Here is a 26,967-nt window from a genome sequence, read left to right as displayed (position 1 = left end):
CAGTGATCAGAGCTCAGCTCCTGAGTCTGCTGTATACATGCACAGAACATGGTGTGTGCCTGTGGGGAAGGAGGTTAAAGGGGTTGCACAGGTTAGCTTTGCAAATGTAGTGGGTACATCAAGGACACTTCCCCATACACTAGGTAAGGTTCTGTCTGAGCACTTAGCTGTTATCTTACAATTCAAATAGTAAAATTTGCTTTAATTTCCAGAGATTGACGACAATTTTTTTTTTTTTTCAAGATTTTTATTTTACACACACACAGTAGCGTTACTATTGCATTATGAAAACATTGGAAATACACCAGTTGCTGACTATAAAGCAGCATCATTGCTTGAACAGATCTGTACAAAGACACTGTATACTTCAATACCAATCATGCACAGTACAATGCAGAATTAACACTCCTCCCACTCTCATAAAAAATATATAAAATTAAAAAAAAAAAAAAAGTTAGTGGAACAACAACTGTACAGCAGTTGAAACTCACCAAAACGATATTCGCAAACAAACATTTACAGGACAAGCCTTCACTGAAAAACAACACTTTTATAAACAGACATATTGGTACAATGTTACAGCCACCTTCATACGTACAGGTTATATTCATATTTTAAAAAAAACACAACAGATTTTGGCACCACTAGCAGAAAAAGCTAATGTAATTAAGTGACGATTGCATTCATAAAGCAGCAGCACATTAACGCAGCCATGGCACGGTATGGTTTGTGTACCCGGTGAGGAGCTGACTCACCAGATAAATGCACAAGTAATGCAATAAGGCACTGCAGAGGTTAACCCTGGAGACACACTAGCCCAGGGTTGGCTCTGCTAAAGGTTAGGAAGGTCTGGATTACACGACCCAGATTTGTGGCCAATATTTCACCCTTATTTTTGCAAGGTGGGCAAGAAAAAAAAAATATCCAAAAAGGGAAAAAATATTTGATTCTTGTTTTGAGAAAGGGAACACAAAAAACAAAAACAAAACAGAAATACGGCAGGGTACAGGGTTAACAGTCCCTAAAAGAGCTGTTCACCTTCGGCAACTTGTAGGGAGGGTAAAAAAAAATATCGGTAAATAAAAATATTCCTGGACTTGCGCACTCACTTTGGTTAAAAAAAAAAAAATGGTCCCAAAAGAGAAAAAGAAAGTTCCTCCATCCCTTACCCTCATAGGAAAAGTAAGGCTCTGACTGCTGACTACCTCATGCAAAACTTTGTGGCCCCATGAGGCATCTTGTGTGCATGCCAGTGATAATTTGGTCCCATACCATTAGTGCTTTCTGGGATTATTGGGCAATACCTCATTAATAGGGCATTTAATGGCACAATACTATTTTTAATTTTTTTCTACCTCGCTCAGATTTTGCAAAAATCCATAAAGGAAAAACCCTCCATAAATGACCTCATTCACATGGTGGCATTTTCCACTATTGACTTACAAATACAAAATGAAGCCTACTGCCATATAACATAATAGTACATGGCAGATACAACCATACAGCAGACGCATTATTTAAATCAGTATTACAGGCCCACGTTCTCGCCTGCCCATTATACCTTATGCTGTGGATAGTTTGGGGGGGGTCACAGAGACCACCAGGCAGGTCAGAAATGGCACCTGTAATAGCAATAAAAAAACAAAAAAAAACAAAAAAGAAAAAACATCTGCACTAGAATCGCTATTTCTAACGGGCAACGTATTAGAGATCTATCCCATGGTCCGTCATTTGGCCGTGTCCAAGAACCATTCTGATGCTTATGAGTCGATGACGCACACAAAAGAATATACAGAACCTTTCCTTTTGTAAAAAGGCTATGCACATGACCAAATGTAATTATATATATATATTTTTTTTTTTGCCAGACTAACATACGGATTGTGCAGGTAAAAAAAAAAAAAAAAAGACAAAAAAAAAAAAACCTTAGACATTCGACTTTGCAATGTGCCATGATATTGACAGTCATTGTGACGTTTGAACAAAGTACAGGCCGTCCCTCACCATTGTGCAGTTCCTATGTATGAAGCAGCCTTCATAATAACAAACCTCTTAGAAAGACACAAGTTCTACAGATTTCTTTCATACAAAGTAAAATTTACTGCAAGAAAAAAAAAAAACCAAAAAATATAAATATGATAAAAAAAAAAATCATCACACTTTGTAGCAAATTTTATTTAAGGTGACTGTAGAAAACAAATGTTGTAACTAATATATATATATATATGCAATCACATATACAAAAGGTTATTGTACCATAAGCCTTATTACACCCACACTGGACAGTGACGGTCATCACAAATCCAAGATTAATATACAGCCCAGCATTTTATATACAGCGGTACCGACAGATGGCAAAATCCTAAACAAAAAAACAACAACTATATAAAACTTGGGGTGGGGAGATTAGCAGCTTTTACTACTGAATCATTAGAACAGCTTTATCTAATAATATGTGTTTTTACCCCGTATAATGGACATTTTATTACGCATGCCATATGAAAGGGCAGGAACCCAAACATAGGGTACTTTTACAAGTCTTAAAGGTCTATGAGAGTAGAAAAACATGGCTGCCTTCTTCCAGAAACCGCACCACACCGATCCATGGGCAGTATCTGGAACAGCAGCTCGCATTGCAGAACAGGGCCCGACCAGCGGGTTTCCTGACCGGAGCGTAGGGCTGCATAGGCATAGATCTGGCAATTAGTTCGCCACTGGTCGGCCTGGGTTTCTCAGTCGTGTGAACCTTGGCCTAAGTCTGATGATATTCGCCATAAAACATCTAAACCTGTAAGTTTAAGAACTTGTCAAAGCTACCATTTGTTTTATTACAATTGAAGTGGGGCTAAATAAATAGGCTTCCCTAATGAATAGATGAAGGGTGTGGGTATATATCTGCACCCTGCCTAATTTCTGTTATTTAGGGTCTATAGTAAACTGTTGGTTCTCCAGAAGAAGGGGCGATGCTTCCCTATAACCCTTTATTCTGGAGAATGAACAGTTTCCTTTCCATATTGTATCAGATGTTCTACATCTATATTATATTTACTAGGCCTCATTTATAAAATGACGAAAAGAAAAGCTGGTCTTTAGCAACCCGTCAAAGGCCATCTTGCATTTCTATGGATAAACTAAAGCCGTCCTGTGACCGGTTGCTTTGTGCATTAAGAACAGTTTTCCCCTTACATCTTTTGATAAATGAGGCCCCTCTGTAAGTAGTGGTCAGTATTTTTATTGCACAGGTCTTGTACGATAATATTCGGCCTCAAAGAGACAGTCGCAATAGGAAAGCAGTAGTGCTCAGTACACGAAATCCCAATCAATAGAAGAAAGCGTGAGACAAGCGACTTATACGGAGAGAAAAGCGAAGTGATGGTTTGCATAAATGCCCGATGAGTAGATAGAAAAAGGGTTGCTGTTAAATTCCCGACACCTTTACGGTAAATTAAATAACATTCTTAGTCTGAAAATTGTACAATTTTGTCAAACAATAAATAAGAGATACAAACAAACAAAAAAACCTTCAAAAATCTGGTTTTGGATAAATACCTGGAACAAGCAGGCAAAAAACGACATTGTACTGTACACACATTACAACCCTCCACGCCATGGTGCAAGAGTCCTGTAACAAACCATCAGGCTGGAGGCAGGAAGTATATACATACAAATAGGAAATGTAAAAAAGAAATATGACACAGGTTTTAAAGATGAGAGGGAAACCAGAGTGTTTCCTCCATAGTCTTTCAATAATGGTGGTTGGGGACAGTTGTGTCCGGTGCGGCTCACTTGGGAGACATGTCATCCAGTGATATGAATGAAGAGCAGGAGTTGGAGCAGGCAGCGGGAGAGTCGGTCACACAGCCTTCCTTAGCTGCAGAGTCAGACGAAGAACCGATACTGCTGCTGCTGTCAAGGTCCAAGGAAAGGCTGCAAGAGTCACAAACACATACTGTAAGTCTAAAAGCCTGCAGTCAGCACCCCCAGTGTACACCACACATCAGACCCTCACGTGACAAGACAGCACCCTTTCGGCCTCAGTAGAGAAGCTATAACCTTTTTTTTTTACCTGTATGGAATAGTGCATTCCCTAATATACAAGGGCATCCCTTTAATAAAGTATATGGTGCGTTATAGGGAGCCTATGGGTTTATGCTGCTGTCACATGCACTGGGAGAAGCTGGTCCGTAGGCCTCTTCAGAGATCTGTGGCCGCTAAATGGGAACTCTGAGAACCACCTCTCCTACCCATCAACATCCGATGCTTTTTTTTTTTCTGATGTGCCATAGATGCTGGCGGGTAAGAGGTGGTTCTCAGAGCTCCTGCTCAGCGGCCACTGATCACTGAAAAAGCCAATGCATCGGGTCCTGCGGATCGATCGGCACCATTACTAGACACGATAAGTCGACATTGTCGACCAGAAGTTGTGCCGTTAAATGAATGAAGATGTATGTAATGCAAGTTAGTTCCAACTCATAAGCACAGAAGTACAAGCTGGGAACCCTTCTTTTATATTACATCCATAATTCCTCAATTGGAAATATGAGCAAAAGGTTGTCCTTACAAAGCAACTAGACTAATAATGCATCTATACAAGCCACCGAAAATGAAAAAAGGTAGAATTAAAAAAAAAAAAAAAGAAAAAAAAGGTGCTCGGAATGGTTCTCTTTGGTGCAAGTAAGCCATCAGTCTATATGAGTGTTTTATGTCCCGCAGGGACGAAGGGTGATCTCTGCACAGTCTGCTCATTCTTCTATATCTAGCTGTATGCCATAGTTCCCTCTACACTCCAAAACACAAGCTTCCATTTGATCAGACCTAGACTTGGGGTGGTTTTGAGCTGAGAACTTAAAAAGTGTAAAAAGCAAAAGCTGTCTATGTAATTGTTATAATATCACTCTGCAGAATGGTTAAAAAATGTCTGTACTTACCAACTATAATCTGACAGATGGGTGAGGTCAGGAGAAAGCATGTTGGTTGTTCCTTGAAACAGTCTCTTTGGTTGATTTTCTATTTCCATTTCAACTGGTAGAAAGAAGAACAAACAACAGTAAGAAAAACACTTAAGACGTTTAAAAATGGAATTTCAGTCACGTAAGTTTCATCAACAAATCGGCCTTGTGTGAATATACGCTAGGTATATAGTGCGGCGTAGTAAGAGGAGACCGTATAGATTTATTGTACAGAAGTGTCCCCCCAATAACACAAATGACAGCAGTGTAGGAGTAATATACTACCACTCAGTCTGCACTGCACAACTGGCAGCCCTGATAACTCCTGATGTATTTTATCTAGCATGCCTCGGATACACCGATGTACTACACAGCACACAGTAACGTCCGTCATGCACGTATGACCAGTGTTCTCCGAGCTGCAGCTGTCAGGGGATGATGGGAGTTGTAGTACTGCAACAGCTGGACAGCCACAGATTGGGGAACACAGATACAGTCTACCATGCACCCAAACACAATATAATACCTTTCCTCTTTATAGGGCCGAGGACACTGGGACGTATACAGTTAGGACTCTGACTTCTCCTGCTGGAGAGAAGAACATACAAAACCTTTACGGAAAAAAAAAAAACAAAAAACCAAAAAACACAACAGATTTATGATTATAAGGATAAACCTAGGCTAGAATACACTATATATACTATAGCATTAGCACGGAGACCAAGAACAAATATATAATCAGTTAGAGATCAGAGATGGTGTATGGTGACGATCCTTTAACCCCTTATTGACAGAACCAATTTTGTACTTAATTTAATTTTTACAATTCTGACCACTGTCACTTTATGAAGTCATAGTGCTGGAACGCTTCAACGTATCCCACTGACTCAGACTGTTTTTTCCATGACATATTGTACTTCATGTTAGTGGTAAAATTTCTTTGATATGACTTGGGTTTATTTATGAAAAAAAACAAACAAAAAAAAACGGAAATTTGGCAAAAATTTTGAAACTTAATTTTTGTGCCCTTAGATCAGAGTTAAGTCACCCAAAATAGTTAATAAATAACATTTCCCACATGTCTGCTTTACATCGGCACAATTTTTGAAACAATTTTTTTTGTTAGGATGCTATAAGGGTTAAAAGTTGACCAGCAATTTCTCATTTTTCCAACAAAAAAAAAAAAAAAAAAAAAAAAGTTTTGTAAATTAAGGGACCACCTCACATTTAACCCCTTAAGCCCCGAGGGTGGTTTGCACGTTAATGACCGGGCCAATTTTTACAATTCTGACCACTGTCCCTTTATGAAGTTATAACTCTGGAACACTTTAACGGATCTTGGTGATTCTGACATTGTTTTCTTATGACATATTGTACTTCATGTTAGTGGTAAAATTTATTCGATATAACTTGTGTTTACTTGTGAAAAAAATGGAAATTTGGCGAAAATTTCGCAATTTTCCAACTTTGAATTTTTATGCCCTTAAATCACAGAGATATGTCACGCAAAATACGTAATAAGTAACATTTCCCACAAGTCTACTTTACATCAGCACAATTTTGGAACCAACATTTTTTTTTGTTAGGGAGTTATAAGGGTTAAAAGTTGACCAGCAATTTCTCATTTTTACAACACCATTTTTTTTTTAGGGACCACATCTCATTTGAAGTCATTTTGAGGGGTCTATATGATAGAAAATACCCAAGTGTGACACCATTCTAAAAACTGCACCCCTCAAGGTGCTCAAAACCACATTCAAGAAGTTTATTAACTCTTCAGGTGTTTCACAGGAATTTTTGGAATGTTTAAATAAAAATGAACATTTAACTTTTTTTCACACAAAATTTATTTCAGCTCCAATTTGTTTTATTTTACCAAGGGTAACAGGAGAAAATGGACCCCAAAAGTTGTTGTACAATTTGTCCTGAGTACGCTGATATGATATGTGGGGGTAAACCACTGTTTGGGCGCATGGCAGAGCTCGGAAGGAAAGGAGTGCCGTTTGACTTTTCAATGCAAAATTGACTGGAATTGAGATGGGACGCCATGTTGCGTTTGGAGAGCCCCTGATGTGCCTAAACATTGAAACCCCCCACAAGTGACACCATTTTGGAAAGTAGACCCCCTAAGGAACTTATCTAGATGTGTGGTGAGCACTTTGACCCAACAAGTGCTTCACAGAAGTTTATAATGCAGAGCCGTAAAAATAAAAAATCATATTTTTTCACAAAAATGATATTTTCGCCCCCAATTTTCTATTTTCACAAGGGTAAGAAAAGAAATTGAACCTCAAAAATTGTTGTGCAATTTGTCCTGAGTACGCGGATACCCCATATATGGGTGTAAACCATTGTTTGGGCGTATGGCAGAGCTCGGAAGGGAAGGAGCGCCATTTAAATTTTCAATGCAAAATTGACTGGAATTGAGATGGGACGCCATGTTGCATTTGGAGAGCCCCTGATGTGCCTAAACATTAAAAATCCCCACAAGTGACACCATTTTGGAAAGTAGACCCCCTAAGGAACTTATCTAGATGTGTTTTGAGAGCTTTGAACCCCCCCAAGTGTTTCACTACAGTTTATAACGCAGAGCCGTGAAAATAAAAATTCTTTTTTCACAAAAATGATTTTTTTAGCCCCCAGTTTTGTATTTTCACAAGGGTAGCATGATAAATTGGACCCCAAAAGTTGTTGTCCAATTTGTCCTGAGTACGCTGATACCCCATATGTGGGGAGAACCACCGTTTGGGAGCATGGCAGAGCTCGGAAGGGAAGGAGCGCCATTTGGAATGCAGACTTAGATGGATTGGTCTGCAGGCGTCACGTTGCATTTGCAGAGCCCCTGATGTACCCAAACAGTACAAACCCCCCACAAGTGACCCCATATTGGAAACTAAACCTCCCAAGGAACTTATCTAGATATGTTGTGAGAACTTTGAACCCCCAAGTGTTTCACTACAGTTTATAACGCAGAGCCGTGAAAATAAAAAATTATTTTTTTTCCCCACAAAAATGATTTTTAGCCCCCCAAATTTTTATTTTCCCAAGGATAACAAGAGAACTTGGACCCCAACAGTTGTTGTCCAATTTGTTCCGAGTACGCTGATACCCCATATGTTGGGGTAAACCCCTGTTTGGGCGCATGGGAGAGCTCGGAAGTGAAGGAGCACTGTGTTACTTTTTCAATGCAGAATTGGCTGGAATTGAGATCGGACGCCATGTCGCGTTTGGAGAGCCCCTGATGTGCCAGAACAGTGGAAACTCCCCAATTCTACCTGAAACCCTAATCCAAACACACCCCTAACCCTAATCCCAACTGTAACCCTAACCACACCCCTAATTCTAATCCCAACCCTAATCCCAACCGTAAATGTAATCCAAACCCTAACTTTAGCCCCAACCCTAACTTTAGCCCCAACCCTAATTTTAGCCCCAACCCTAACCCTAACTGTAGCCCTAACCCTAGCCTAAACCCTAGCCCTAGCCCTAGCCCTAACCCTAACCCTAATGGGAAAATGGAAATAAATACATTTTTCTAATTTTATTATTTTTCCCTAACTAAGGGGGTGATGAAGGGGGGTTTGATTTACTTTTATAGCGTTTTTTATATCGGATTTTTATGATTGGCAGCTGTCACACACAAAAAGACGCTTTTTATAGCAAAAATGTTTTTGTGTCTCCACATTTTGAGACCTATAATTTTTCCAGATTTTTGTCCTCAGAGTCATGTGAGGTCTTGTTTTTTGCGGGATGAGTTGACGTTTTTATTGGTAACATTTTCGGACACGTGACAGTTTTTGATCACTTTTTATTCCGATTTTTGTGAGGCAGAATGACCAAAAACTAGCTATTCATTAATTTCTTTTGGGGGAGGCGTTTATACCGTTCCACGTTTGGTAAAATTGATAAAGAAGTTTTATTCGTCGGGTCAGTACGATTACAGCGATATCTCATTTATATCATTTTTTTGTGTTTTGGCGCTTTTATACGATAAAAGCTATTTTATAGAAAAAATAATTATTTTGGCATCGCTTTATTCTGAGGACTATAACTTTTTTATTTTTTTGGTTATGATGCTAAATGGCGGCTCGTTTTTTGCGGGACAAGATGACGTTTTCAGCGGTACCATGGTTATTTATATCCGTCTTTTTGATCGCGTGTTATTCCTCTTTTTGTTCGGCGGTATGATAATAAAGCGTTGTTTTTTGGCTCTTTTTTTTTTCTTACGGTGTTCACTGAAGGGGTTAACTAGTGGGACATTTTTATAGGTTGGGTCGTTACGGACACGGCGATACTAAATATGTGTACTTTTATTGTTTTTTTTTGAGATAAAGAAATGTATTTATGGGAATAATATTTTTTTTTTCTTCATTTAGGAATTTTTTTTTTTTAATTTATTTATTTTTTTTTACACATGTGGAAATTTTTTTTTTTACTTTTTTACTTTGTCCCAGGGGGGACATCACAGATCGATGTTCTGACAGTTTGCAGAGCACTCTGTCAGATCACCGATCTGCCTCACAGCACTGCAGGCTTACCAAGCGCCTGCTCTGAGCAGGCACTCGGAAAGCCACCTCCCTCCCTGCAGGACCCGGATGCCGCGGCCATCTTGGATCTGGGCACCTGCAGCGAGGAGGTGGTAAGAGACCCTCGCAGCAACGCGATCACATCGCGTTGCTCCGGGGGTCTCAGGGAAGCCCGCAGGGAGCCCCCTCCCTGCGCGATGCTTCCCTGTACCGCTTAATGTGCCGGGGGCGGTCCGTGACCACTCCTGGCACATAGTGCCGGATGTCAGCTGCGATAGGCAGCTGACACCCGGCCGTGATCGGCCGCGCTCCCCCCGTGAGCGCGGCCGATCGCTATGACGTACTATCCCGACGGTGGGAATTAAGGCCCACCCCACCTCGACGGGATAGTACGTCATATGGGATTAAGGGGTTAAAGTGAGTTTAGGGGGGCAATATGATAGAAAATACCCAAAAGTGACACCATTCTAAAAACTGCACTCCTCGAGGTGCTCAAGGATACGGGGTGGCAGTACACGCCGTACTCATAGTCCATAATGTGGGAGTACAGGTGTGACTGTTCACCCTGTATCCCTCCGGAAAACCTGAAAGAAAACGACGCACATTGAGGTAGATAAGGGTCTAATGAAAGACCCGTGTCCACCTCCTACTGACACTAAGCTAAACTGAATATCCTACTTCCTGTCGGTAGGGTGTATACTGCAGAGGAGGAGCTAACTTTTTTATTTGCATAGTGTCAGCCTCCTAGTGGCAGTAGCATACACCCATGGTTCCTATGTCCCCCAATGAGGCGATAAAGAAACTAAAGCAATGTGGAAGGAAAAAAAAAATGAACATTTTACTTTTTTTCTCTCACATAAAATTTACTTTAGACCCAAACTTTTTTATTTTCACAAGGGTAACAGAAGAAATGGACCTCAACATTTGTTGTGCAACTTATCCTGAGTACATTGATACCCCGAATACGGGGGAAAGCCACTGCTTGGGCGCATGGCGGGACTCAAAAGGGAGGGAGCACATTTGAGTTTCTGGACATAAAATTGGCTGGAATCAACAGTTGGCACCATATCGCATTTGGAGACCCCTGATGTACCTATACAGTGGAACAATTCTAACTCCAACCCGATCTCTAACCCTAGCCCCAACACCACAACCTTAGCCCCAACACCCCAACCCCGGTATGCTAGATCATATCAGAGAGAGAAATAAATGGGAAATCTGACCTTTTTTTTTCTTCTGGTCATTAAAAGGAATATCGGCAATCGTTAATGAGTTAAAACGGACAGATTTTATGCTAGCAGAAATATCATTATAGGCAGCCCCATGTAAACAGGGAATGAGCTGCTGACAATATAATACTGTACAGGGACGGAGCGATATTATTATAGTCTGTTCTAGTACCAGCAGTTTTTGGCACACTAAGCAAAAAGGCAAACACGAGTGTGATCGACTTATTTACAAGTCTTGGTAGCTAGATGTCAGCCATACTTCTGACTTCCCCCATACACAGGAACACGTGGGTGTGGGATCGGCTGCTGAAAATACAGCAGAACTGCCTCCTTCTCTGGAAAAGTCACAAACAGAAAACCCTGCTGGCAACTTATCTTCAAAGTGATTAAAAAACGATAAAGACTGAACACAAACAGCAAGTCGTTTTGACATTGCAGTGCATATGTTAATTCTTTTACTCTTTTTCAGGTGGAATCTGCCATAAAATAAGACCATGTGCACATATCCTTAGGCTGCTTTAATTTCAAACAATCAGTTTCTTCTCAAGAGACAATCTGCTGCCAGAGCTGCCTGGCAGCTACTTTATTTCCCTCTTTTTGCCAAGCATGTGTAGCATTGTGTATGGGGTATTCCCTAAACTCAAGTAATAATTTCCCAGCTTCTGTACTTTTAATAACGCACAAGATTTACGCTACTTACGTAGTGAAGCGCCGTGTTGGGCTGGGGATTGGGCTCGGAGGTAAGCCATTACTGCTCACAAACATTTGCAGAGATGGAGAAAAACATTGCTGTTGATGGAAAGGAACAATTATTTTAGGACTAATAGGTGCATGTTATCAGACTTACAGGCTACATGTTGTACATAGGAAGATTTAGGTGTTTTTAAAAATGTCCTGTCAAACAGAGTTGGTATTTTAAGCAGGGCTGTGGAGTCAGAGTCGTGGAGTCGAGTCAGAGTTGGTATTAAATGGACCGACTCCTAAAATATAGAATAAATTGGGTAGAGTAGTTCAATGCAGTTTGTGGGGAATATTTTTTCATAAGAATTTGTGAAAGTTATGAAATGTCCTATAAATGTCTGTCCTATTCCTGATCTAAGGTCTAGACTTTTAGCTGAGATGAATCTGTGCTGCAGCTTATGTCAATGATAAATAGTGAAGCTCCTCCTCTACAGATAAGGGGAAAAAATAAACACACAGGGAAGGAAAGCCTACATTCATCTCAGAATTTCTGGAGTCAACAGGTTGTTCTCTAGCCTTAAAAGAATTAGGTCAGATTTGAGGTCATCTATAAAGGAGGATCTGATGGAGGCGATACTATTTCTCAGAAATTCTTAGATTGCACAAATGCTATTCAGTACGTTTTTGTTGAAAACTGTTTTTTTCCCCACTTACTGCAGAGTGTATAATAAATTGTAAATATGCACAAAAAATGTTTTTCTAAAGTTGTATTCGAATAAATATATTTTATGTTCTATCTCAATGGCTTGATTATTGTATCATAATAAAGATTAAAAGCCTGATGTTACCATTTTACTACAGTAAATTTATCTCAAACTTAAACATGAGCATATATGAGGGAGTCCGTGTCATGGGAATTGAGGAGTTGGAGTCGGAGGTTTGACTTACCGACGCCACAGCCCTGATTTTAAGTGCATAAAGCAAATGTTTAAAGGAAGCACAGAGAAACCAGCAGTACTGATCTCTCCTTAGCGATAGAGTGCATGAATGGAGAAGGTTTCTCATTTCTTCGTATGACACCAACCAGTCCTCAACATGCACAAAGCCAAACAAAAATCACACAGCAACAGCACTACCCATCACAAATGTCTGGACAACATAAGAATTCACAAGCATTTAACCATCTACAATTAAAACACAAAATATCTAAACTACCTTTCCGATTCCTCTGGTAGGTGAGGGGGCCGGTGACACTGGAACAAAGTCAATACGCTTTGGAGAGGAATATTTATCCAGTTTATCAAGATCATTGTCACTCTGTAGGGAGAGAGAGAAAAAAAAAAAAAGACTTCCGAATAAGTTGTCATGTGTTGCACATCTGGGATAACACTGTTCCACTTGCATTTTTTGACTTGTTTCCCCTCTGCATGCTCTATCTCTACTTGTCTCTGAGTAAGTGGGGGGACCCTAGCTACTGATATACACAAAGAAGAGGAGGTCCGGCTAACTTTATAGATCTATGCAGCACATCGTCAGAACTTAGAGGCAGCATGGAAGACATTATACTGAGCTGTGCTGCTATACCATGCATATCCAATATATAAGATTGGCACTACTTGTGAAAAGACCAGTACTGAATAACCCCTAGAAACTAGAAACAAAAAAAAAAATATATAAACAATAATTAATAGAATTTAGTTTGATAAAAATCTTACCAGACTGAAGCTCTCCTCCCAGGACAGGCTCATCTGCATCGCACTCTGGATCTCTCTAAATAAAAATATAGGGAGAATGAGCACTATAGAAAATTCTGCCATGTTGGACTGTGATGTAAAATTGTCCAGACTAAATCACATTTTGGTCAAGTGAAAAAGCTTATAATTTGACAGAAAGAAACTACTACAAGTATCCTAAAATGTCATGTTACACGCAGGAGGCATTCGATACTTCGTATGTTCATGGGACCAAGTGCATGCCTGGCTTACACCTAAAACAGTCTGCCTTCCATCTATCCACAAACCAGAAAAGAAGGAACGTAGGGCACAACTGGCTCTTCCTTGCCTGTACAAGTACCACACGGGATTAGAAAAACCAAAACTAAGGCAAACATACAAATGCACATATTACTCATGTATGTGCATAGGGTCAGAAATTAAGCCATTTGTACATGAGTGAACCAGATACATCCTCATATGTGTGCATTTGTTTACTAGACTAATGTATTGCGACACATCGATAAAGATACATGAAAAACCAAAAGGCGGACAAAATATATATATATATATGTGTATATATATATATATATATATATATATATATATATATATATATATATATATATATATATATATATATATATATATATATCTCAAATATGATAAAGTGGAAATATATGAGAACTTTATTGATCAAGCAATTGGTGCACAGGAGAAATGCAACCATAAAAATAAAGAAAAAAGCAGACGCTCATCCAAGTAGGATACATGAATTACACTATCAACAACAAATAAAATTTGATATTCCATTTTTTGATCAGAAGAAACTACTGCGTACCAGAAACACACTTATAAATTGTATACTGTGCGCGTATGGTTACAACAATTAATATCACATATACAAAAGTAACAAAGGTATCCATGCACTCCTGCACTCTATAAATCCCATGTACACATGCATGCACTTTTCCCTATGGATAGTGCAGTATCTATTATGCCATTACGCTCTAATGAACATATTTCAATTATGTTTTTGTATATGTGATGTTAATTGTTGCAACCAAAGGTGCACACTATACAATTTAACAGTGCGTTTCTTGTACCCAGCAGTTTCTTCTGATATATCAAATTTGATATTCCATGATTCTTGATTGCCGTATATAATTCGTGTTCCCTACTTGGATGAGCGTCTCATTTTCTTCTGGCTGCATTTCTCCTGCGTACCAAATGGGTAGCACAAAAAAAGGATAGGCTGTGCCCCAAATGCCTTTGTATCCTGGAAATGTCTTACTATTTTGACAACCCCTTTTGGCTAAATGAGGCTACCCTCTTCAGACATGCTGCTCTCAATGTATCCTATTAAGTCGTGAAGTTTATATGCCAACTACTGCAATGAGCACAAATCTAAATTATAGATCCAGAAATGTCCATATGGATGGACCACTGATTTCAAGGGAGGTTGTTGAATGACTCATTCCCTTAACAGAAATGATCATTAGGCATCCACAACTAGCTAATCATATTTCACCTATGAAACAGAAAAAAGTTGTCCAAAGGAAACAAGGTGAAAATACCTAAAAGCACACACTCACCGCTCACGTGCAGTCTCACGGTCCATCAGGTCCACGCCTTCCTCCTTTAAAAAAAAAACCAAAACATTTTTTGTTAGAATTGGTTTTAAAACAAAAAGTGATCAAAATCTGTTTCTGTCCATTGTATGTATTTATACTTTAGAATATAATTTTTTAATCTAAGTACTACTTATATATGGAAGTTCGGGATCAACTAAACTTTAGGCCAATGTTCGGTTTTGGTACCAGAACGCTACCTGAACCCCATAGAACTCAATTATGGGAGGAACTTTGGTGTTGTAAAATAGTCGTAGCAAGTGCTAGGGGTCCATCTCTCTCCCCTCCTGAACGTCGCCTGGGACTCCAAACACACACAGACGTCCGGGAGAAGTCCGTGTTCGGAGTTCAGCAGGGGACACTAAGTGTCCAGTACCAACCCCAAACTTTACAGTTCATGTTTGCTTATCTCTACTCATAAGGGGACTAAAAAAATACTATGAAAAAAAAAAATAATAATAATTTTAAAAATAAAATAAAAATTTAAAATTACCCTGCCCCTTTCACACTGCCATTGAAAATAAAGAAACGTTACTCCAGCGGTAGCTTTATGCATTTGTGACATTAAACATTCCAAACTGACACCATGGCATGCAAACAGGTTGAGGGTTGTTTTAATCCTCTCCTACAAATAACAGGTTGGCACCTTCATTATCGATATGCAAATGTCAATAATTCACACCCTTTTAATCTGATACAATCTGCTGCTTGGAATGCGGATAGGAGAAGATGAAGGGATCTGCAAGAAGAGGACAAACATCGTAATATGTAAACATTCTTACTTAAAAAGGTAAGGCCCCCATATTCATTAGACTTAACGTCAGTCAATCCCAAATATTGGGGTGTTCATAAAACATGTGAATGAAGGCCCCTGACAGACGATAGTTGGGCAATAGTTAAAGAGAACGTATCAACAGGGTTTCCCAATGTAAAGAATCAATATAATCCAAACTGAAATAATTATACAAAATGAAAATTGTAGGGTCATGAGAAGTAAAAATAGCCCACCAATGTGAATGGGAAAAACTCCTAACATTGAATATATATCCTACAAAAAGATCATGGAGTCAAGAATCCACCAATTATAATAAGCAGTTAAATTTATTAGATATTACAAAATTAGTAAGATAATGTAGTACATACACTGATGAGAGTAAAAAAACAAAACAATGTATAAGTCACCTGTGCTCAGCACTAAACGGTAAAGAGGTCATAACAAGCTTACCCATGGCTCCACAACCCCTGGGCACCAGCACGAGGTCCAAACACAGGGAGCAATGGGTAAGCTGGATGGTTTCAGAAACTGGCAATGTGTTTTGATAGTGCTGATTGTTCTTTGTCAGATCATAGGTGACATACTGTAGGTACTAGATTATCTCCATCCATGCTAACCCCCTTCACTTTGTGTGTGGACCCCAATCCCCCTTTTCTGTACCAGAGTCTTGATTTCTGATTTTGTCACTATGTATATCAGTCTGTTACTAATTTTGTAATATCTAATACATTTCACTGATTACTATTTTCCCAATATAACGTAGAGCCAGCACCTTATTGCCATCTTTTACAGCATTCTTGTATGCTGTTTGCATGTGCCAAAAAGACCTTTTATTATACTCTTAGACTGCGTGGTCTGGTCTGATGGACAACACTGGTCTTGATCGGGTGCCTCCTCTACTCTTTCAATCACCATCCTACTTCATGACTCGTCCTACGTCATCCACACCGTATCCCTATCTCGCTCCTACACAGGCGCACTTCTCTAGCCTGCCGAGGATACAGCAAAGCACTATAGCAAGCATGTAACGGATTTACTTCCGAGTCATCGGCACTCTTTGCCTTTTCCCCACACATGCGCACTACAGTGCTTTGCTCCATCCTCGGCATGGTAGAGAAGTGCGCCTGCACAGGAGCGAAATTGGGACGCGTCATCCATATGAACCAGAAAAGGAGAATGGGATCTCGTAAGAAGAGAGGAGGTGCTGGACCAAGACCAGAAAACCAATTGGACTGGACTGAGATGTCTGTGACAATAATAAAAGCTCTGTATTGTGCCTTGCATAGGGAACTTACATACAACTTAATACAATGCTGTAAAAGAGGATTTAAAAGGTGGTGGCTCTACTTTGTATTGGGAAAACCTGGTGACAGGTTCCCTTTAAAGATTTGACATGTCCAATTTCAGATTGAAGATCCTTTGTTCTCTAAGGCTACTTTCACACTAGCGTTAACTGCAATCCGCCACAATGCGTCGTTTTGCCAAAAAAACGCATCCTGCAAAAGTGCTTGCAGGATGTGTTTTTCCCCCATAGACTTACATTAAGCGACGTATTGCGACGGATTGACACACGTCGCAACCGTCGTGCGACGGTTGCGCCGTGTTGTGGCGGACAGTCGGGACCAAAAAACGCTACATGTAACGTTTTTTGCTCACGACGGTCCGCTTTTTCCGACCGCGCATGCGCGGCCGGAACTCCGCCCCCACCTCCCCGCACTTCCCTGCACCTCACAATGGGGCAGCGGATGCGCTGGAAAAATGCATCCGCTGCCCCCGTTGTGCGGCGGAGACAATGCTAGCGTCGGGAACCGACGCTAGTGTGAAAGTAGCCTTTGGCTACGTTCCCAAGATCAGTTTTCGTGATTTTTTTTTTTTTTTTTTTTTTTTTTTTACACTGCATATTTTTTTTTTTTTTTTTTAAATGCAAGAAACATAATTTACTTAATAGGTGTAGAAAATCTGCAACATCAAAAACTCAACAAAAAACGATGATGGGAACGTAGCCAGTTTACAGATTTTTTTTTTTCAGCAAAATAAAAGCAGCATTGTACGTACAGTGCCAACAAAGTGAAAGATTCCTGAATCTCATGCACACACTCCTTATTTTTGAGATTGCAGAACGTAAGCAGTTTCTAATCTGCAGCATGTAAACTCTTTATGCTCTTTTCACCCATTCGAAAACACATGTATTTTAGGAGGTGTTTTTCCTTAAGGCTGTGTTCACACGTTGCAGATTATTCGCGGTTTTTTCGCGTTTTTTCCCTATAAAAACGCTATAAAACTGCAAATAATCTGCTTATATTATGCATCCTATCATTTTTAATGAATTCTGCACTTTTTGTACACATGATGCGTTTTTTTCCGCGGTAAAAACGCATCGCGGTAAAAAACGCAGCATGTTCATTAATTTTGCGTTTTTTTTGCGGATTTCCCACTTAAAATGCATTGGGAAGTGTCCGGAAAAAACCGCTGCAAAAACGCGTCAAAACCGCGGCAAAATCGCGGCAAAAACGCACGCGGTTTTCTTGCGGATTTCTTGCAGAAAATGTCCGGAATTCTCCAGAATTTTCTGCAAGAAATCCTGAACGTGTGCACATAGCTTACACTCCACAATTCGCAGCAGGTTTCTGCAAACACTGAATGTGTGCACATCCCCAAGATAAACCACTGCCAAGAACTTACCAATCAATGATCATTTCATAAACACACAAAATTTGCTAAATAAATAAATAAAAAATGTATGTATTTTACACAGTATTTTCTGTAACCACAAAATAAAATACATGCTTTTTTTTTATATGCATAATTTAGGCGTTTATTCCTGCATACATTTAAATAGGTGAAAAGCGCTGCAAAACGGCTGAAAAAATTGACATGAAGCAAATTAGAAACTGCTTAAAATCTGCAAGGAAAAAATAAGCACCATGTGTATGATGTTTCAGAGATCTCATTCACTCTGCTGGTACTGCAAACTGCAGCAGAATTTCTCCTGCAAATACTCAAAGTGTGCACATAACCTAATGCTGCAAAATCGTTAAGTGTAAATGCTCCAACAGGTATACATAAAGCTGGGGTGATCGGGAGAGAAGACCAGCAGCCAGTCCAAAAGTCACAGTCCATGCTCCGATCAGGCTATGCCTACGCCTGAATATGGTATTTTGTGACCAGCATCTTTCTTAAATTTGTATCAATGTAGTTAATCTTATGAGCAGCGATTATTTCTACACATGAAAATGTTACAAAGTTTATTTGCCTTAAAACAATTTCCTGTGTCCCCCAATGAAGCGACAGAGAAAAGTTATCGCCTATCCACATACAGTACATAAGTGATAACATGTTGATCACTGAAGGCCCGACCATTGAGACGCAAAACGATCAGCAATACGTGGAATATTTATCCCTAACTGGGAAGGCCTCTTTTACACTTCAGTCTTCTGGTGTCAGTCAAAATCCGTCCTCGCGACGGATCCGTCAAAAATAGTGAATCACAGAAACAACGGTTCCGGTTTTTCGACGGATCCGTATAGCGTCCAAAGCACTGCAAACACTGTACGTGGAAACATACCCTTAATGGTTGGTAGGGGATCAAATACTTATTTCTCACTGTAAAATGCAAATAAATTTATATAATCTATACAGTGCGATTTTCTGAATTTTATTTTTGATATTCTATCTCTCAATATTAAAATTAACCTACCCTTAAAATTATAGGCTGTTCATGTCTTTGTCAGTGGGCAAACTTACAAAATCAGCAATAAATAAAATATACTTTACACATGGCCATGTGATTACTTCACTATAGTTTGGTCTTACCACAGACTGGCGATGTACGACAGTGGTGCTGTTCCTGCGCGCTCTGGATCCATATGGCTGAAATGCTTGAGTGTGATCACTGGGAAAGAAGAAAAAAAAATACACGTTTAATACAAGTTTAATCTATAAATCTGTTCTGTGCAGCAGGAGTCAATCTACTGTTCCCTGTTATCAGCCTGGGGTCAAATTAACTGTGCTGCTCTTTAACGTAATTAATGATTAACCCCTTTCTGACCTCGGACGGGATAGTACGTCCGAGGTCAGATACCCCGCTTTGATGCAGGTGAGCCCGTATCAAAGCCGGGACATGTCAGCTGTTTTGAACAGCTGACATGTGCCCGCAATAGCGGTGGGTGAAATCGCGATTCACCCGCCGCTATTAACTAGTTAAATGCAGCTGTCAAACGCAGACAGCGGCATTTAACCGGCGCTTCCAGCCGGGCGGACGGAAATGAGTGCATCACTGACCCCCGTCACATGATCGGGGGTCAGCGATGCTTCTGAATATTAACCATAGAGGTCCTTGAGACCTCTATGGTTACTGACCCCGCTAGCTGTGAGAGCCACCCTGTGGTCGGCGCTCACAGCACACCTGCATTTCTGCTGCATAGCAGGGATCTGATGATCGCTGCTATGTAGCAGAGCCGATCGCGTTGTGCCAGCTTCTATCCTCCTATGGAGGCTATTGAAGCATGGCAAAAGTAAAAAAAAAAAGTAAAAAAAAGTGAAAAAAAATAAAAAAAAATAAAAGTTTAAATCACCCCCCTTTCGTCCTATTCAAAATAAATCAATAAAAAAAAAAAATCAAACCTACACATATTTGGTATCGCCGCATTCAGTATCGCCCGATCTATCAATAAAAAAAAAGCATTAACCTGATCGCTAAACAGCGTAGCGAGAAAAAAATTTGAAACACCAGAATTACGTTTTTTGGTCGCCGCGACATTGCATTAAAATGCAATAACGGTCGATCAAAAGAACATATCTGCACCGAAATGGTATCATTAAAAACGCCAGCTCGGCACGCAAAAAATAAGCCCTCAACCGACCCCAGATCATGAAAAATGGAGACGCTATGGGTATCGGAAAATGGCGCAATTTTTTTTTTATTTTTTTTTTTTAGCAAAGTTTGGATTTTTTTTTCACTACTTAGATAAAAAAGAACCTAGACATGTTAGGTGTCTATGAACTCGTAATAACCTGGAGAATCATAATGACAGGTCAGTTTTAGCATTTAGTGAACCTAGTATAAAAAAGCCAAGCAAAAAACAAGTGTGGGACTGCACTTTTTTTTGCAATTTCACTTGGAATTTTTTTCCCGTTTTCTAGTACACGACATGCTAAAACCAATGATGTCGTTCAAAAGCACAACTCGTCCCGCAAAAAATAAGCCCTCACATGGCCATATTGACGGAACAATAAAAAAGTTATGGCTCTGGGAATGAGGGGAGCGAAAAACGAACACGGAAAAACAAAAAATCCCAAGGTCATGAAGGGGTTAAACTAATATTGAAAGCCCAGAAAGGCTCCCCAAGATTGCGACTTTATCTCATTGCCAAGTACATTTCTGTAGGTGAAGGAGATCTGCAGCTTTCGTCATTTACCAATACTTATTTAATGCCACCCGACAGGTTTTTTGGCAATTGTGTTTCATTGAAAAATGTTGCACTGTTTGGCATTTACAGCCACTTTGTTTTCCTGAACATTTAACTGATGTGGTCTGTGGAGAAGATAGATAGATAGATAGATAGATAGAAAGAAATAGTTGTAAACTATTCCTTCAGACTTTAGAAGAAGCTTGCTGACAGGATCTTAGTTCCATCAATCTGCAGCTAGCAATAGAGCAACACAGGATATAGAGGGCAAACTGCAAAGTTTTTAATAAAAATCCAATTGCAAAAATAATTTTACACCTCGATTACATAAATTTAAGAAAAAGAAAACTCCTCAAACATGGATCATTCCTTAAGGTATTCCTCCTTCCACACGTGTAGTGTAGCAGAGATATGTTCTGCAGATGTGAGAAAGTGCCCGCAAGAAACCAGATTTTCAGTACAAACAGTAGAATGGAGCATACTGATATTCAAAAGCCTGAGCCCTCACTTACCCAAACGCTGTGGCCTGGAGAGAGTTGGATGCCCCCCAATAACTCATTATGCAGTCAGCAGGTCCAGCTAGCAACCAGTGGGCTCAGCAGAAGCTCATCCAATGTGTCTGGCCAGCTCTGGGGTCCCAAAAAAGGATGGGACAAAAAAGGTAAACCCCTCCCATATACCTTCCATCCAATGCTTTACTGCAGAATAATGGGGGAGGGGTGCAGCTGCAGGTTATGGACACCTCTTTTAGGAAAGAGGCAGAAGAACCAACATTTGGGAGGATGTGAACGCTACAAGCATCCTGATCCAATCTTTGTAGGGAGAACCATTTTATAGGATTAAGAAAAGGAATAAAAAAACATAAACCGGCAGCACGAATCTACGTCCGGGGTCACAAATCTATTACAAATGTACGACCCTTTTAAACAGAGCTGTCAGGACATCAATATTTGCCCCAATATTCAGAAGTGCCAGTGCTTATATCAGTGCTCTCAAAACTACAATTCCCAGCAGCCATGCACACTGTGAAGGCTGGCTGGGAATTGTAGTGTTGGAACAGCTGGAGTCCACAAGCTCCCGATGAGCGATGTAATAGTGACCACTACACGCCGGCCACAGGTAATCACAGCCCCCCCCCGGTCCCAGCCTCCCTTCATGCCCTCACCAGTTTCAGTGCCCCCCAGCCTCAGCTCCCGGCCTCCCTCCGTGTCCCCCCCACACACACGCACAGCCCCAGCCTCCCTCCTTGCCGCCCCAGCGCCCCCCAGTGTCCCGCTGTGCTCCCCCAGTATCAGCCTCCTTCCGTACTCCCCTTCACCTCAGCCCGTTAATATGGGGGGCGCTGTTAGACCTCCTCAGGCCTCCGTCCGCTGGGATCTCCACCACGTCCAGCTCCATCTTCTCCTGAGCCATGATGTCGGCGCTGCTCCCGGTCTCCCTCAATGGCTCATTCCCGCCTCAGGCCGCAATGTCTCCGGTGCTCAGGGCTCCATGCTGGCAGTGCAGGAGGCGAGCTGTCCGCCGCTTCCCCGCTCCCGGCTACTGCCGTGTGTGAGGCCGAGACCCCGGGACACCTCAGGCCCAGTACAATCACCAGAGCCCTCAGCCCTGCCAGACACGGCTACCGCCTGCGCATGCGTAATAGTGCCCAAGACTGAGTTTACTGAGAGACTGCGCTGTACCGCCCCTCACCTCACTACATACCACTGCACCCCCTCACCTCCTTATATACCCCTGTACTGTACACTGTACCCCCTCACCTCACTTAATATCCCTGTACTGTACACTGCACCCCCTCACCTCACTATATATCCCTGTACTGTACACTGTACCCCCTCTCCTCACTATATACCCCTGTACTGTACACTGTACCCCCTCACCTCACTGTATACCCCTGTACTGTACACTGCACCCCCTCACCTCACTATATATCCCTGTACTGTACACTGCACCCCCTCACCTCACTGTATACCCCTGTACTGTACACTGTACCCCCTCACCTCACTGTATATCCCTGTACTGTACACTGTACCCCCTCACCTCACTATATATCCCTGTACTGTACACTGTACCCCCTCTCCTCACTATATACCCCTGTACTGTACACTGTACCCCCTCACCTCACTGTATACCCCTGTACTGTACACTGCACCCCCTCACCTCACTATATATCCCTGTACTGTACACTGCACCCCCTCACCTCACTGTATACCCCTGTACTGTACACTGTACCCCCTCACCTCACTGTATATCCCTGTACTGTACACTGTACCCCCTCACCTCACTGTATACCCCTGTACTGTACACTGCACCCCCTCACCTCACTATATACCCCTGTACTGTACACTGCACCCCCTCACCTCACTATATATCCCTGTACTGTACACTGTACCCCCTCTCCTCACTATATACCCCTGTACTGTACACTGTACCCCCTCACCTCACTGTATACCCCTGTACTGTACACTGCACCCCCTCACCTCACTGTATATCCCTGTACTGTACACTGTACCCCCTCACCTCACTATATATCCCTGTACTGTACACTGCACCCCCTCACCTCACTGTATACCCCTGTACTGTACACTGTACCACCTCACCTCACTGTATATCCCTGTACTGTACACTGTACCCCCTCACCTCACTATATATCCCTGTACTGTACACTGCACCCCCTCGCCTCACTATATACCCCTGTACTGTACACTGTACCCCCTCACCTCACTATATATCCCTGTACTGTACACTGTACCCCCTCACCTCACTGTATATCCCTGTACTGTACACTGTACCCCCTCACCTCACTATATATCCCTGTACTGTACACTGCACCCCCTCGCCTCACTATATACCCCTGTACTGTACACTGTACCCCCTCACCTCACTGTATATCCCTGTACTGTACACTGCACCCCCTCACCTCACTATATATCCCTGTACTGTACACTGCACCCCCTCGCCTCACTATATACCCCTGTACTGTACACTGTACCCCCTCACCTCACTATATATCCCTGTACTGTACACTGTACCCCCTCACCTCACTGTATATCCCTGTACTGTACACTGTACCCCCTCACCTCACTATATATCCCTGTACTGTACACTGCACCCCCTCGCCTCACTATATACCCCTGTACTGTACACTGTACCCCCTCACCTCACTGTATATCCCTGTACTGTACACTGTACCCCCTCAACCCACTATATATCCCTGTACTGTACACTGCACCCCCTCGCCTCACTATATACCCCTGTACTGTACACTGTACCCCCTCACCTCACTGTATACCCCTGTACTGTACACTGTACCCCCTCACCTCACTGTATATCCCTGTACTGTACACTGTACCTCCTCACCTCACTATATATCCCTGTACTGTACACTGCACCCCCTCGCCTCACTATATACCCCTGTACTGTACACTGTACCCCCTCACCTCACTATATATCCCTGTACTGTACACTGCACCCCCTCGCCTCACTATATACCCCTGTACTGTACACTGCACCCCCTCACCTCACTATATATCCCTGTACTGTACACTGTACCCCCTCACCTCACTATATATCCCTGTACTGTACACTGCACCCCCTCGCCTCACTATATACCCCTGTACTGTACACTGTACCCCCTCACCTCACTGTATACCCCTGTACTGTACACTGTACCCCCTCGCCTCACTATATACCCCTGTACTGTACACTGTACCCCCTCGCCACACTATATACCCGTGTACTCTCGCCTCACTATATACCCCTGTACTGTACACTGTACCCCCTCACCTCACTGTATACCCCTGTACTGTACACTGTACCCCCTCGCCTCACTATATACCCCTGTACTATACACTGTACCCCCTCGCCTCACTATATATCCCTGTACTGTACACTGTACCCCCTCGCCTCACTATATACCCCTGTACTGTACACTGTACCCCCTCACCTCACTGTATACCCCTGTACTGTACACTGTACCCCCTCACCTCACTGTACATCCCTGTACTGTACACTGTACCCCCTCACCTCACTATATATCCCTGTACTGTACACTGCACCCCCTCGCCTCACTATATACCCCTGTACTGTACACTGTACCCCCTCACCTCACTATATATCCCTGTACTGTACACTGTACCCCCTCACCTCACTGTATATCCCTGTACTGTACACTGTACCCCCTCACCTCACTATATATCCCTGTACTGTACACTGCACCCCCTCGCCTCACTATATACCCCTGTACTGTACACTGTACCCCCTCACCTCACTGTATATCCCTGTACTGTACACTGCACCCCCTCACCTCACTATATATCCCTGTACTGTACACTGCACCCCCTCGCCTCACTATATACCCCTGTACTGTACACTGTACCCCCTCACCTCACTATATATCCCTGTACTGTACACTGTACCCCCTCACCTCACTATATATCCCTGTACCATACACTGCACCCCCTCGCCTCACTATATACCCCTGTACTGTACACTGTACCCCCTCACCTCACTGTATACCCCTGTACTGTACACTGTACCCCCTCGCCTCACTATATACCCCTGTACTATACACTGTACGGTACAGTGTATAGTACAGGGGTATACAGTGAGGCGAGGGGGTAGAGTGTACCCCTCGCCTCACTATATACCCCTGTACTGTACACTGTACCCCCTCACCTCACTGTATACCCCTGTACTGTACACTGTACCCCCTCGCCACACTATATACCCGTGTACTCTCACCTCACTATATACCCCTGTACTGTACCCCCTCACCTCACTGTATACCCCTGTACCGTACACTGTACCCCCTCACCTCACTGTATACCCCTGTACTGTACACTGTACCCCCTCGCCTCACTATATACCCCTGTACTGTACACTGTACCCCCTCGCCTCACTATATACCCCTGTACTATACACTGTACCCCCTCGCCTCACTATATACCCCTGTACTGTACACTGTACCCCCTCTCCTCATTATATACCCCTGTACTGTACACTGTACCCCCTCACCTCACTATATACCCCTGTACTGTACACTGCACCCCTTCACCTCATTATATACCCCTGTACTATACACTGTACCCCCTCGCCTCACTATATACCCCTGTACTGTACACTGTACCCCCTCACCTCACTATATATCCCTGTACTGTACACTGCACCCCCTCGCCTCACTATATACCCCTGTACTGTACACTGCACCCCCTCACCTCACTATATATCCCTGTACTGTACACTGTACCCCCTCACCTCACTATATATCCCTGTACTGTACACTGCACCCCCTCGCCTCACTATATACCCCTGTACTGTACACTGTACCCCCTCACCTCACTATATATCCCTGTACTGTACACTGCACCCCCTCGCCTCACTATATACCCCTGTACTGTACACTGCACCCCCTCACCTCACTATATATCCCTGTACTGTACACTGTACCCCCTCACCTCACTATATATCCCTGTACTGTACACTGCACCCCCTCGCCTCACTATATACCCCTGTACTGTACACTGTACCCCCTCACCTCACTGTATACCCCTGTACTGTACACTGTACCCCCTCGCCTCACTATATACCCCTGTACTGTACACTGTACCCCCTCGCCACACTATATACCCGTGTACTCTCGCCTCACTATATACCCCTGTACTGTACACTGTACCCCCTCACCTCACTGTATACCCCTGTACTGTACACTGTACCCCCTCGCCTCACTATATACCCCTGTACTATACACTGTACCCCCTCGCCTCACTATATATCCCTGTACTGTACACTGTACCCCCTCGCCTCACTATATACCCCTGTACTGTACACTGTACCCCCTCACCTCACTGTATACCCCTGTACTGTACACTGTACCCCCTCACCTCACTGTATATCCCTGTACTGTACACTGTACCCCCTCACCTCACTATATATCCCTGTACTGTACACTGCACCCCCTCGCCTCACTATATACCCCTGTACTGTACACTGTACCCCCTCACCTCACTATATATCCCTGTACTGTACACTGTACCCCCTCACCTCACTGTATATCC

At 42.3% G+C, this 26,967-nt stretch overlaps 1 protein-coding gene and 1 non-coding gene across 4 annotated transcripts; both read right to left on the bottom strand.

The window, feature by feature from the left end:
- Positions 1-239: 239 nt before the first annotated feature.
- On the bottom strand, positions 240-22,671 carry LOC143805727 (P2R1A-PPP2R2A-interacting phosphatase regulator 1-like). Of its 3 annotated transcripts, none has more exons than XM_077285320.1 (10): positions 22,230-22,671; positions 19,317-19,395; positions 15,411-15,467; positions 14,693-14,736; positions 13,101-13,155; positions 12,601-12,702; positions 11,405-11,493; positions 5,476-5,537; positions 4,929-5,022; positions 240-3,927 (listed from the first exon to the last, which is right to left on the bottom strand). In XM_077285320.1, the coding sequence occupies exons 1-10, from the start codon at positions 22,322-22,324 to the stop codon at positions 3,783-3,785; spliced, it is 822 nt and encodes a 273-aa protein (XP_077141435.1). In that variant the 5' UTR covers positions 22,325-22,671; the 3' UTR covers positions 240-3,782. The 3 variants fall into 3 exon arrangements, with proteins under 3 accessions (XP_077141435.1, XP_077141437.1, XP_077141436.1); XM_077285322.1 differs by lacking the exon at positions 22,230-22,671 and adding an exon at positions 21,424-21,599; XM_077285321.1 differs by having other exon boundaries at positions 1,864-3,927; positions 5,476-5,534.
- Positions 5,213-5,347, bottom strand: LOC143810855 (small nucleolar RNA U109). Its single transcript, XR_013223233.1, has one exon. It is a non-coding gene; the product is annotated as a small nucleolar RNA U109 (small nucleolar RNA).
- Positions 22,672-26,967: the final 4,296 nt, after the last annotated feature.

The sequence above is a fragment of the Ranitomeya variabilis genome, chromosome 2 (genome assembly GCF_051348905.1).
Source record: "Ranitomeya variabilis isolate aRanVar5 chromosome 2, aRanVar5.hap1, whole genome shotgun sequence".
Classification (NCBI taxonomy): domain Eukaryota; kingdom Metazoa; phylum Chordata; class Amphibia; order Anura; family Dendrobatidae; genus Ranitomeya; species Ranitomeya variabilis.
Note: the sequence above shows the minus strand (reverse complement) of the source record. Positions and strands in the feature narration are given on the sequence as shown.

Excerpts from the sequence above, each read along its gene's own strand:
- LOC143805727 (XM_077285320.1), bottom strand. The coding sequence starts at position 22,324 with ATGGCTCAGGAGAAGATGGAGCTGGACGTGGTGGAGATCCCAGCGGAC. Across the intron at positions 15,468-19,316 it reads TCGTACATCGCCAGTCTGTG|ATCCCTTCATCTTCTCCTAT; the intron begins GTAAGACCAAAC and ends CTCTTCTTGCAG. Across the intron at positions 11,494-12,600 it reads CTACCAGAGGAATCGGAAAG|CAATGTTTTTCTCCATCTCT; the intron begins GTAGTTTAGATA and ends TTCCATCAACAG.